This window comes from Lynx rufus, unplaced genomic scaffold (assembly GCF_022079265.1).
Source record: "Lynx rufus isolate CCGP_SWC_20201006 ecotype Redwood Valley unplaced genomic scaffold, mLynRuf1.p SCAF_8, whole genome shotgun sequence".
NCBI lineage: Eukaryota > Metazoa > Chordata > Mammalia > Carnivora > Felidae > Lynx > Lynx rufus.
This window is the reverse complement of record NW_025814896.1, coordinates 121677891-121691963: the sequence shown is the minus strand read 5'-3', so window position 1 is coordinate 121691963 and position 14073 is coordinate 121677891. Positions and strand designations below refer to the sequence as shown.

General features: G+C 38.8%; 1 protein-coding gene across 12 annotated transcripts in view; it reads right to left on the bottom strand.

Moving 5' to 3' along the window:
• The window catches only part of ITSN2 (intersectin 2), a 146469-nt gene that overhangs the window by 66091 nt on the left and 66305 nt on the right, over window positions 1-14073 (bottom strand). For all 12 annotated transcript variants that reach the window (XM_047067898.1, XM_047067905.1, XM_047067894.1 and 9 more), the window contains one exon: window positions 2382-2518. In XM_047067898.1, the coding sequence (XP_046923854.1) occupies window positions 2382-2518 (137 nt within the window). The remainder of the gene's footprint in view (window positions 1-2381; window positions 2519-14073) is intronic.

Here is a 14073-nt window from a genome sequence, read left to right as displayed (position 1 = left end):
CAGGAGTACTGATGCATAGGGGCACTTGTACCCCATTGTTTATAGCAGCACTCTTAACAATAGCCAAATTATGGAAAGAGCCTAAATGTCCATCAACTGATGAATGGATAAAAAAATTGTGGTTTATATACACAATGGAGTACTATGTGGCAACGAGAAAGAATGAAACATGGCCCTTTGTAGCAACGTGGATGGAACTGGAGAGTGTGATGCTAAGTGAAATAAGCCATACAGAGAAAGACAGATACCATATGGTTTCACTCTTATGTGGATCCTGAGAAACTTAACAGAAACCCAATGGGGAGGGGAAGGAAAAAAAAAAAAAAAAGAGGTTAGAGTGGAAGAGAGCCAAAGCATAAGAGACTCTTAAAAACTAAGAACAAACTGAGGGTTGATGGGGGGTGGGAGGGAGGGGAGGGTGGGTGATGGGTATTGAGGAGGACACCTTTTGGGATGAGCACTGGGTGTTGTATGGAAACCAATTTGACAACAAACTTCATATATTGAAAAAAAAAAGAATAGAAACATCAAAAAAAAAAAATCAGATCTTGTTCCTGGCAAACTGTAGAATACACATTTCTTATGTATTTATATGCAACCTTATGAAATTATATATTATTATATAGCAAAGATGTATTAGTAGGGGATGTGGACAAACACCCTGGGGTCCTTTCTTAATTTCAACTACCGTTCCTTTTCCCAGTTAGTTCCTCTGTAACCTTCTCTGACGCTCTTTCACACCTAAGATGAATCTAGCCTTTATTTGAATTCCCAGAGCATTATAAATACCACTATCAGAGTATTTACCACATGTTTCCTGGGATAAAGCAGACTAGAGTTAACAGAATATAAAATTAAAATTCTGGTAAACTTTTTTATATATGTGTTAGTGGATGACAAACTGGTCCAGAGCCAGAAGATGGCACAGAAGCTGGACAAAGGGCAGAGGCCACATCTACAATGTGAAAACCTGACTATAACCAACAGCGTGGGACAAGGAGGGAACCTTCCTGGGCAAATGGCCAAGAAACCAAGTTGTAGTTGTTAAGACTCAGCTCTGGACCGATTCTACATGTGATTCTCCTCTCATTTCTTCCCTCTTCCACTGCAGAAGGTGTGAGGAGGATGAGTGACATAAAAATGTACGTTACTACTATGGTTTGTTGGCCTGAAAAAAATTGTGAGCGGTAATGAAGAGATATCAAGATACTGGCAATGGGTCAGTGGAAAATTCTGACACTGTGACTAGCTGTGTAGTTACTGCATAAGGATCAGTGGCACAGTTAAGTGGCAAATAAAAGCATTCTGAATTTGAACCTCACTGTCTCTGCTTCTATATTATTTTAGTGTCTCTTGTTGGGGGCCACAAAAGTAGGGGCCTTGGAGTTAAGAGTACCATAATGATCTGTTTAGCTGTCTCCATTTCCTATTGGAATTATGAGGAATCGAGGAGCCAGGAGTAAAACCAGAGTCTCCTTCATCACAGCCAACAGCAGCCACTCATTAAAAATGTGCTGGGAGTAGCTATTCTGAAGCCATTAAAAAGAGAGACCTGCCATATGGTAATGTGTCCTTCTTGCCTCCCTAGTAATATTAGCTCTTTCATGGGCATTACTCATCTACTTATCACTGAGGCAAAGGAATGTTGGTTCATCAATATCTGTTAATTATATTGATTTCTCACACTAGAGAACTTGGGGAAGTAACTGAGGAACATATTAGAAATAAGATTCTGCAGACAGAAAAAAAAAATCATGCCAAGTCTCTAAATAAATGGTTCTGTCAAATTCCACAACTGTCCTACTTTTCCTAGCTATAAATGGAGGCAATTGATAGATATCAGCGGTACAAAGAGAAATATGTCAACATAGCATTATACACTCCATCTTATCACTCTGTAAAATTAAGTATTTGGTTTTTGTGATCTTTCAGGAAACAGTAATAGATTTACAGTGGAGAGATGGAAATGATGACTGCCAGACATTTATGCTTGGCTCTTTAGCTAGATTATTTTAATTTAATTCTCAGTTACCTATGAAGCATACATCAATATTTCTATTTCTGAGATGGAGAAACTGGGGTTCGAAAGGTAAAGTGACTCAACCAAAGTCACCCAAATCATTAAGTGGCAGATCAAGAAGTCCAAGAAGATCAAGAAGGCCTGACTCCAAAGCCCCTATTTTTCACTAATGGAACATAAAATTGATTACTATAAACTCAGTCCCAAAAGAAGACCTGAATTTCTAAAACTGACAATCTAATTAGCATCCTAGAATAATCCTTTTATTTCCCTTAAATTTTCATAGTCAAACTAAAGATATGAGCAATAAAGTTAGAAATCTAATAGTAATACAGTATAATAAATGTATCAGTTACATTACCTTACAGCCTCATCTTCTAGTTTCTTCTTCTGTATTAGCTCTGACCTTTTTCTTTCAATTTCCTTCAACTTGTCACGTTTGATCTTATAAAGTTGTTCAAGGGCTAACTGCTGTGTATTGTAGCTTTCTCTCAGTTCCTAAGGAGAAAATGAAAATAAGTCAATATACCGTTGATTTAACTATTTTTGTCTTACGTAATAATGTGGTACTTTCATTAACAGACACAAATCCTAAAGCAAGTTAAACTAAAGTAAAAAGAGTAAAAGTTTTAGAAATCTCTGGATGATTAAAAAAAAACTTGAAAACAAATATTTAAGCCTTGTAACTAACCACTGAGGACAAACATATGTTAAAATCACCTACTTTTGTATTAATTCATTTCTAAGGAATACAGATAAGACAATTTTATAAGCCAATTCTTTGATTTGGTACTTTATTTTCAATAAAAAGCCAATCCATTAAAAATGTGGGGAAGAAATTTGCTTATTATTTGAAGAGGAATTTTGTTCAATCATATTTTTTACATATGTAGTTTAACTAAGTTACCCATAACTTTTTAACAATTAACAACCCGTCAACAATTATTGAATAATTCAGTTAAAACTAAAAATGGAAAGGACGTCTGCCATGACATCCTTGACTAGAGAGAGCCAAAATAACGAAAAGTATTCCAAACAGGAATTGAAATAAACTCTTGTTTATTGAGCATCTAGTTCTGTGCAGTGCTGCACAGATATGCAGGGGATCAAATCGAGGGCCCTCTAACTCTCAAGGCTGCAGTCTTTGCTTTCAAAGAGCTCACTTATCTCAAAGCAGCAAAAAGTGCCAAAATGTGGGATAGAGCTCAGTGCCTTAGTGGAAACCTGTGGTTATCTGTTCAGCATTCTTCCTTATATCTTCTTCTAAAAGCACCTTTCCCAAGTACCTGCTCCAACCCTGTTTGATATGGTTGTGATGAATCTGTCAAATTCAGTGCTCCTCTCACTCCCACTGGGGTGCAGTCATTTAATTTAGGCCTAACCCATCAGAGCAACCCACCTCCCTGGCCAGAATGACTGGTCCAAAGGACATCTGATCCAAGCTGGGCCAGAATCCTTTCCTGAGATTCGGACAGACTGAAGAGGGGAGAAAGAAGTCTTTCCTGCTTGAAGCTCATTAAACTGAAGCTAACCCTGGAGATGCCCCACTACAGTGAAGCCATTGGGGTAGAAATGAAATCAACACAGAAAAGAGAGAAGCAAAGACTGGAGGCAGAGAGGGAGGACTGGGGGAAGTGAATCTCCAAGTGCATTCCTGTGTCTTAGAACTGCCCCTGCCCAGGAGTGCTTCTACTGACTCAGTCAGCAGTCCTGGTACTCTGCCAGTAACTACTCTCATTAGCTTAACTATTTTGAACTGACTTTCTTTTACATGGAATCTACAGAATCCTGAACAAGAGAGTACAAAAAGGCTGGAATATGGAAGAGGAAATAAAAGCACAAACCAACCCCCCCCCCCACAAAAACTTAAAGTAATCAAAAGAGGTTTCATGGCAAAGGTGAGACCTTAAATAAACAGTTCAGCTGACCCTCAAACAACCGGATTTGAATTGCATGTCCACCTATACACAGATTTTTAAAAATAAATATGGCATAATACTGTAAATGTGTTTTCTCTTTATGATTTTCTCAGTAACATTTTCTTTTCTCTAGCTTAATTTTAAGAATATAGCATAATATACATATAACACAAAATCTGGGTTAATCACTGTTTCTGTTACAGGTAAGATGTCTGGTTAATAGTAGGCTATTAGCAGTTAAGTTCTGGGGAAGTCAAAAAGTTGTATGCAGATTTTCAACTATATTGGGCATTGGCGCCCAACCCATGTTGCTCAAGGGTTAACTGTGTTTGGTAGAACGTTTTGGTAAAAAATGTTTTGGGGGTATCTACACACACACACAATAACGAAACTCCAAACCAAAAAATCTTCCAAAACAAAAAAATTCCAAAAACCCAAACTCAATTTCTTTCCAGAAATAAAATATTTTATAGGTGAACCCTTTTAACTTGATTGAAGTGATAGATTTGAGTACAACGTGGTGTCTGAAGACTATGTCCAAAATGTCTGAGATCAAGATGGGCAGCTTGAGCCAATAACAACACAAATACTGCATTCTGAGCAGTTTCCACAAATCTCGGCTTCTATAGTTCCCTTGGTTGTACCTTTCTCCAAATTCTAGTGAAAAGCAGAAGAATAATGGTGGTTACAGTCTATGGAGAAGCAGTTTGCTTTAGTGATAAGGACTCTGGGAGCAGAGGTCTGAATCAGGCTCTGTCAGTGATGAGCTGAGGAACCTTAGGAGAGTCACTCAGCAGTTTCCCCATTTGTAAAATGTAATTATAATACATGCCTCACAATGTTCTTGTGAGGATTAAATGGGTTAATACACACAAAGTGCTTACAAACTGTGCAGGGCACATGTTAAGTTCATAATAATTTTAGCTATTATTATTGGCTGAGGTCCTAAAGAAGGGGAATCGGAAGTTTAAAAGGAGAGTAAAAAGGAGCCAAATTAATGTCTGATCTTATTGTTGCAAGGTTAGCCCTCCAATTTGTCCTGTAAGATACCGCTCTAAGTCTTTCTTTATGAGCTCCATTCCTCCAGTGGCTGAGTTCATGAGCTTCCCTTGATCCCCAAGGCATCCAGTGCCCCTCCCTCCATCAAAGTCAGCATCTTCTGACTGTACGGTTGCCCACTCCACTGGAGTCAGTTTCTTGACAACAGGACTGTCTTTCATCAAAGCATCCCCACCCAAGAGGGCCTGGGATAGTGTGGATATTTAATTAGTATTTATTGGATGCATGAGAATGCATAAACAATTGTCTATACATACTAATAACATTTGAAGAGCACCATAAGTCTTGCCAGAAACTTCCTCTGCTTGACTGCAGTGATCTTAGCAATTCCTAGCACTAGACTCACTCCTCTGGATCAAGTCACCCCCTCCAGGAGGCCCTGGTTCAATATATCAGTTAACTCAGAACAAGTAAACTAATGAAGTAACTATGGACAGAACTACTGCAGTCTTAATAGAATGACAGATCTTTTTCAGGTTAAGGAAGTTCTAGTCCTAATTTGCTAATAAGTTTTTCATGTTTTAATCATGAATGGATATTAAATTTTACAAATGCCTTTTCTGCATCGAATGAGATATATACCATTTTCCCCCCTTTAATCTGTTTATATGGCAAACTACACATTTTTGTATGTCAAACCATCTTTGCATGACTAAGGTAAATCCAATTTTGTGGTCACTATGGATTATCCTTTTTTTTATAAATTCTGCATTCATCTTTTTACTATTGTTTAGAACTTTTATCTCTATGTTAAACTGGCCCATAGTTATGCTTTCTCATACTGTTCTTATCAGGTTTTGATATGTTTATGATAAATAACTTCATATAAGTTGGGAGTATTCCCACATTTTCTGTATTTCAGAACCGTTGTATAAGACTAGATTTACTTGTTCCTTCAGTAAAAACTCTGGGTCTGGATTCTCTTTTAGGGAAGATTTCAAACTATACATTTAAAATATTTTATGATGGGGCGCCTGGGTGGCTCAGTCGGTTGAGCATCCGACTTCGGCTCAGGTCATGATCTCGCGGTGTGTGAGTTCGAGCCCCGTGTTGGGCTCTGTGCTGACAGCTCAGAGCCTAGAGCCTGCTTCAGATTCTGTGTCTCCCTTTCTCTCTGCCCCTCCCCTGCTCATGCTCTGTCTCTCTCTGTCTCAAAAATAAATAAGAACATTAAAAAAAAAATTGTTTTAAAAATAAAATAAAATATTTTATGATGATAGAGCTACCCAGATACTTTATATTTTGATTCAGTTTTGGCAAGTTGTAACTTCATCTATGTTTTTATATTTATGTGCAAAAATCTGTCATAATATCCTTTTCTTTTTATGTTTGCAGCATATTCAATTGTATTTCCTTTTCACTCCTAATGAATAATTTTCGTTACTTCCACTTTCTTTTTTTTTTTTTTTAATTTTTTTTTTCCAACGTTTTTATTTATTTTTGGGACAGAGAGAGACAGAGCATGAACGGGGGAGGGGCAGAGAGAGAGGGAGACACAGAAACTTCCACTTTCTTTTAAAATCGGTCTTGCCAGAGGTTTCATTTTATTAATCTTTAAAAGACTCAAACACTGGCTTTCTTGATTCTTTGTATTAAATGTCTGTCTTTTCTCTCATGATTTTCCTTCTACTTTTTTTGCTTTATTATGCTAGCCTTTTTCTAGCTTCTCAAGTTGAATGCTTAGCTTAGAAATTTTCATCTTTTTTCCTTCCAATATAACCATTTAAGGTCAAATGCTAACTATTTGGGTTGAAATTCTGCTCTTACACTTACAAGCTGTAGGACTCAACTTCTGAGCCTTAATTTACTTCTATGTGAAATGTGGAGAATAATATCTACCTACATCATGGGGTTAAGGTAAGGATTAATAAGTTAATATAAATAAGACAGAATGGTATCAGTCCCAGAGAAAGCCCTTCATAAAACTTGGCTAATATTAATAGATCTTCATTTATGAATTAGAAAATGGCTACTGACACCTGGTATGCCAGATGACTAATCTGCTCATTTACACTATCCCCCTCCCTCTCCATTGCCCAGTGTTGATATCTACCCCTGGTTAATCTACTTAGTACCCTTATAACTTGAAAACATATTTTATCTACTTTTTCATTTTTCAAACATTTGACATTTTGCCATTCTAAATTTTTCTCTGCTTTTTTATTTTGAAAACTTTCAAACCTACAGAAAATTTGATTAAGTTGAAGACAATGATGCCTTCAGATACTTCATCATTAGTCTACATAACTACAATGCCAATGCCAGTACCAAACTAAAGAAATTTAACACAGCCATAAAATGTCACTTAATAGAGTTTATATTAAAAAATGTCCCCACTAGTGTAAATACTGTCCTCAATAATAGTTTTCTGATCCATGATCCAATCAAGGGATCGTTTCGCTGTCACAATCCTTCAGTCATGGCTCATGAAGTGCCCTTCGGTCACGGCTCTTTGGTCTCTTTAAATCTGGAAACTTTCCTCCATCTTTTGTGAGAGTCACATTTTTAGAGACAATTTGGGTGTGTCTAATTACTTCCTTACACCTAGATCAAATATTTTTGGCAAAAACAGTATAGACATGATGTTGTGTTTCTTTCAGTGCAACATATCAGGAGACAAAAAGTTGGTTTGCACCATTTTGGTAATGTTATATTTGACCACTTGGTTAGGATTGGTTTACTTAGTTTTGGACCCAAGTGTACCTCAACAGGGCTCAACAAAGCACTCACAAAAATGTTTAAATCCAGCATCTACTTCAATTGTTTTCATTTCTCAGAGTACTTCTTTCTTCTACCATCCTGATAGAAGTGAAAGATGTTAACTCACTGAACTTTAACCACCAATACTGAATATCTCCTAAGTGACAGGAAGCAATCTTATATTCTGATTTTGCTTAAAGAAAGCATGTGATGTTCTTTCCAAAGGCCAAGACATGAAAGAGATTCAACTGACAAAATACAACTCAGCTGAATAATGTCACATAATCAGGACAAAATGTTACTAGTCATGAAAAAAAAAAAAATCATAGGGGCGCCTGGGTGGCTCAGTCACTTAAATGTCCAACTTCAGCTCAGGTCATGATCTCATGGTTTGTGGGTTCGAGACCGGCGTCAGGCTCTGTGCTGACAGCTCAGAGCCTGAAGCCTGCTTCGCATTCTGTCTCCCTCCCTCTCTGCCCCTCCCCTGCTCACACTCTTTCTCTCAAAAATAAACATTAAAAAATTTCTTAAAAAAGAAAAAGAAAAGAAAAAAATCATAGAATGCAAATTAGCTCCTCAAACTTAACATCCCCTAAGCCCCCTGAACATCTGTGTAGCACTTTAATGTGCTTTTACACGTAACACCTACATTTGATCTCGATAGTGTTCTCACAAAATAGATATAATGATCATCCATTTTTAAAAGATTTTTAAATTAAAAAAAATGTTTATTTTTATTTTTGAGAGAGAGTAAGCAGAGGAGGGGCAGAGAGAGAAGGGGACAGAGGATCCAAAGCAGGCTCTGTGTTGACAGCAGAGAGAGCAATGAGGGGCTTGAACTCGCAAACCGCGAGATCATGAAGTTGGACGTTCAACCAACTGGGCCACCCAGGTGGTGACCACTTTTGAGGCTCAGAAGATGAAGGGACTTGCCTAGTTTTGAACTACCTCCACTATGCCATTCAAACTCCTGCACATACTAGATTCTATATTTACTTTCACTTAAACTCACTGTCAGATAAATTACTAAAATATCTTTTATTAGCTAGGAAACATTTCTAAGATTAAATGATTTAAAGGGAATTGAAACAAACAGTATTTCATGTCTGTTCTAAAGGGGGTGACTGTGATGCAAGAACATAAAAGCAGTATTCTGAATAAGAGGCACCATCAAGCGTAAGTGATGACCATTTACCAACCCAGTGTACTGATTCTCTCAGAGCTTGTTAACCAACAAGAGAGATCACCTGCCTCCATCCTGAATCGGATGAGCCATCAGTAAAATTCAATTTTTTTTAAAAAAATTTTTTTTTTCAACGTTTATTTATTTTTGGGACAGAGAGAGACAGAGCATGAACGGGGGAGGGGCAGAGAGAGAGGGAGACACAGAATCAGAAACAGGCTCCAGGCTCTGAGCCATCAGCCCAGAGCCTGACGCGGGGCTCGAACTCACGGACCGCAAGATCGTGACCTGGCTGAAGTCGGACGCTTAGCCGACTGCGCCACCCAGGCGCCCCGGTAAAATTCAATTTTAGAAGCACTGTCCACAGTAACTGAGGACTAGTCAGCAAGGCCAGAATGACAAAAGTCCCAACGGAAAGGTTTAGAATAGAGGTCTACGATAAGCCACAATTCTGGTGTTGACACTTTCTCTCCAAGGAATAGGATCTCCTCAATCATTATCCCAAGTCAGCAGTGGTGACCTTCCAATGCACTAAAAGTACCGTGGAGATTCAGGATAATCCCTACCCTGATAAGAACAATAAAAAGATTTGTATAGCACATAATAGTTCACAAAGCACTTCTGTATATATGCTATCTCATTTAATTGTCCTAAGACTGCAAAGAAGGCAGAGCACATATTGTCAGCTGTAACTGAAGAAAGCAAAATTTTGAGGTTAAATGACAGTTACACAGCTAGCAAGTGATATGGATAGGACCAGGACTCATTTCTTCAGACTCCACGGCCACGACTGTTTTCACTGCAACTCAATGCTAAAGACAGGACAGTGTGTGAATTTCCTTAATGGAATAAGGGCCTGTCAAATATCTCACCTTTGAATCCACTGGCTGTGCTATGTGTCCTAGTGTGACTTGAGCAAAAGAGTAAAAATTACCACTGATCTTGTACATGAACATTACAGGGTCCAGAAAACAAACTTACAATTTTATGCTTCCATTTCACCACAAGTAGGCTAAAGCAGTGATCACTCCAAACACTGTCTCAAAGACCACAGATTAAAACTCACTGCCTGTCTTCCTCCAACACCAGAGACCAATTCTATCTCACCTGTCAACCCACCTGGCCTTCCTTGTCATCCTTTACCACCTAAATTCTCATCTCTAGAATGCTGTTTATCTCTTGATCTGACCCAATTCCCCACCCTTTCTCTCCTCAAACCCTTGCACTGCCCAGGAACTTCCTGTTTGTGGTCAGGAAGTTCCCCAAATATCCACACATCTCTGAACGGAAACTCCCTTAGCTCTTTGCCCTTTTGGCTGATCCCTTAAGACATGCTTTTCCTCGATTTCCCTCTCAGTTTATCACCACATATTCCATTTACATTAGGGTGAAGGGAGAACTAAAGTTATTTTCCTTGCTCTTCACTGCCATTTCCAGACCATTCTCTTCACTCTTACAAACTAACGCTTTTCTGAGGCTCACACCATCTTGCAACACCCCCTCTTCTTCCTCTTTATTGTCATCTCTTGATAATCTGGTCTGATCCTCATTCATTAATCTTCACTACTCCAAGGGTTTGAAATCCACATGGACTCGATCAAAACCTCAACTCTCCCTTTTACTCCATTTAATCCGCCATTTCCATTATTATACCTTGAATCTTGTCATCATTAGAAACAGAACTACTGACTAAATATCTCATTCTTCAAACAGAAGTTCTTATCCTTCAAGCTTTTCTTATACCTGGTGCACCCATTTCAAGTTTTCCAACCTAAGACCTCCATTCTTGACCCCATCATTCTCTCCTTTTTCATCAGCACCCCTTCCTCTCCTCATACTCCTACTTGTCCAGCCCATATTTCAGAGTTCACCTTTACTGTAATTAGTGTGTCAAGATCTGCAACTCCTTGTCCCCCTGCCTCGTTGCCACGTCTATTAAAACCTCAAACCTGGGGCGCCTGGGTGGCTCAGTTGGTTAAGCTTCTGACTTCAGCTCAGGTCATGATCTCACAGTTCATGGGTTCGAGCCCTGCGTGGGGCTCTGTGCTGACAGCTCAGAGCCTGGAGCCTGCTTTGGATTCTGTGTCTCCCTCGCTCTTTGCCCCTCTCATCCTCATACTCTGTCTCTATCTCTCAATAATAAATAAATGTTAAAAAAAATTCTAAAACAAACAAACAAAACCCCTCAAACCTGTATGAACCTATGAACCTACTTCATTAGCCTTCCTTGTGCTCATCCCAAGCATACAGTTAGGTATGTTGTTTTCTTTTCTTTTTAAATTTATTATTATTTTTTGATGTTTATTTACTTAAAAAAATTTTTTTTAACATTTATTTTTGAGAGAGAGAAAGAGCATGAACGGGGGAGGGTCAGAGAGAGGGAGACACAGAATCTGAAACAGGCTTCAGGCTCTGTCAGCACAGAGCCCGACACAGGGCTCGAACTCACGGACCACGAGATCACGACCTGAGCCGAAGTCGGACGCTTAACCGACTGAGCCACCCAGGCACCCCTTGATGTTTATTTTTGAGAGACAGCACACGAGCGGGGAAGGGGCAGAGAGAGGGAAACACAGAATCTGAAGCAGGGTCCAGGCTCCATGCTATCGGCACAGAGCCCGACATGGGGCTTGAACCCATGAACTATGAGATCATGACCTGAACTAAAGTCAACGCTTAACTGACTGAGCCACCCGTGTGTCCCAGGTATGCTGTTTTCAATTTATATTCATGACCTCCAACTTCAAACAGGCATTCAACATTGCTCAGCACATCTACTGTTTTCCTCCACTAAGTGTGCACCCCCTACCCTCACCAGGATGTCTATTCCTCACCAGGCCTACTTCTCTCTCTTGCAACTTCCTAATCTTCCATCCATTCTCACTACCAGCTAATAATCTTGCCTCATTACATCTCCCTCATTAGACTTCCCTCATCTTTCCATCTCAAAAATCAATAAAACTTCCTGCAGCTGCACCCATCTTCTTCTATCCAGTTGGAATTACTCCATGTCCTCAACTACCCAGGAAGATTCCTTGTAATGGTCCAACTTGCTTCTGATTTTAAGTCTTGAAGCTGTCAGCTTCCTACTCTCCACCAGCAAATTTAGCTGTATCCACACTCATCTTTTCTCCATATGCTACACTCAAAGTCTTTTTATCTAATCCTTAAATCCAGGCTCTGGATTCTATCTCAATCTGGTTCCCTAGGACTCTATCAGTTACTACCACCTCATATCTCTCACTCAATCTCTCACTACCTTTCTCCCTTTCTCTCCTCAGTCTCCTTCAAGGTTTTTTTTTTTTTTTTTTTTTTTTTTTTTTCCATTTAAAAAATAGCCTTTATTTAGCAGAAAAAAATACATGGAGTCACAAGTGCTGCTGGCATCTGGGATACATGGCTCTCTGCTGTTTTTTGGTAAATTTCTTTCTACCTTTTTTCCCCATAAACTCTATATACTAACCCTAAATGCTGCATATTTTCTGAGAACATTCAAAACCATTCATTCATTCCACAAGTATTTCTTGCCACCCACTACATTTCATGTATATGCTCCACGTAGGTGCTGGGAATTCAGCAATGAGATATTTGGCTTGAGCCAGGCAATCATCATTAAGACAGATATGCTCAGTTACCTAACCAGCTCTGTTTTCTCCATTTCCATTCCTCTGTCCTAACAGAAGCTATCTCTTCCCCATGTAACCATATACCTCACAGAAAGCTGATACCATCTCCAAGCGTGGTCCCAATTATTCCCCACCTCCAAGCTTTATTGAGATATAACTGACAAAGATTATACATGTTTAAGATATATAATTTGATGTTTCAATATTAGTATATACTGTGAAATGATCACCATAACCAAGTTAATTAACATCCCTATCTCACATAGTTACCATTTTCTCTCCTATTTAGCAAATCTCAAGTGTACAACAGGATATTGCTAACTATAGTCACCACGCTGTACAACAGATCCCAGAACTTATCCACCTTGCATAACGGAAAGTTTGTATCCTTTGTCCTTCAAGTCTTTCTGAAACCAAAAAAAAAAAAAGGTTTTCCTTTGACCTCAGGCTTTCTTTGCATTCTCCTCCCAGAGCTGTTCATACTCAGCCCTTCCTCAACTCCCGTTCATTCCTGATCTGTGCAGGCCAGCTTCTGCTCACTTAACTAAACTGGCAATGTAATAACGTCTGCAAAGGTCTCACTGACAATTCAATGGATAGTTTTCAGCAATATGTTAACCAACTGCTCCACATTGCTTTGCAATGATGACTACAGTTCTCATCCCCTTTTAATTTCCTAAATTGCCTCTGATGAAAGTATCAATAAGCAGTGAAAGGCTGGAAGGCAGGAAGCAGAAGGAAGAAAGTAAAAAAAGAGACAAGAATAATCTGCTGGCCTGTGAAGAATCAAATGCTAACTGAAATAATCAGGCTTATGTGTGTGAGTACAGTCCATAAATCATCATCAAACCTCATTTTATAGACGAAGAAACTTAGGTTGAAATTTCTATGCAACCTATAGTAGAAGTTCTAAGACCAGATATTCTGGCCATTTATGCTATAAAGAAAAAGCTGATACTATCTTTCCAACTTGCCCTACCTTTGCTTAAATAACAAATGAATTCTACTTATCATGTTCCTGTCTTCACTGTGTGTGAAGACATATACATATACATGCAACTGCCTACTGCCATCCATAGAAGGGAGTAGAATGAACACTCAAAATCTAGGGTCAGCAAGCGCTAAATGCAAAGCATCTTTCTTTAAATTATATTAAAACAGGAATTCATGGAGTATTTGAAATACTCTATGTGCTACAAATGACAAGGTGAACTATTTATGTATATGACTTAAACATTTTTATCTGAAGGGCAAGCATTCTAAACATGAGGCCTGGTAACCAGACGTAACTAAGGCCACCCCTGCACTACTGGTTCTTTCAGATTTTTCTTTACAGCAGCATTAGGAAGCAGCCTGGTATATACATGACATAACCTTGCTCTGTATTTCAGAAAGTATAACTTTTATTTTAAACAATGATTTCCAGTGATATGGGTAAATGATTTACCCTTAGCTTTCTTTTTTATTGACTCAGTAATCATCCCAGCAGTTAACCCAATGCACAGGGACGTTTTAAGGGAATTTTGAGGGATTTTTGAGTGTCTTGGGCTCCTCATGAGACAGGTT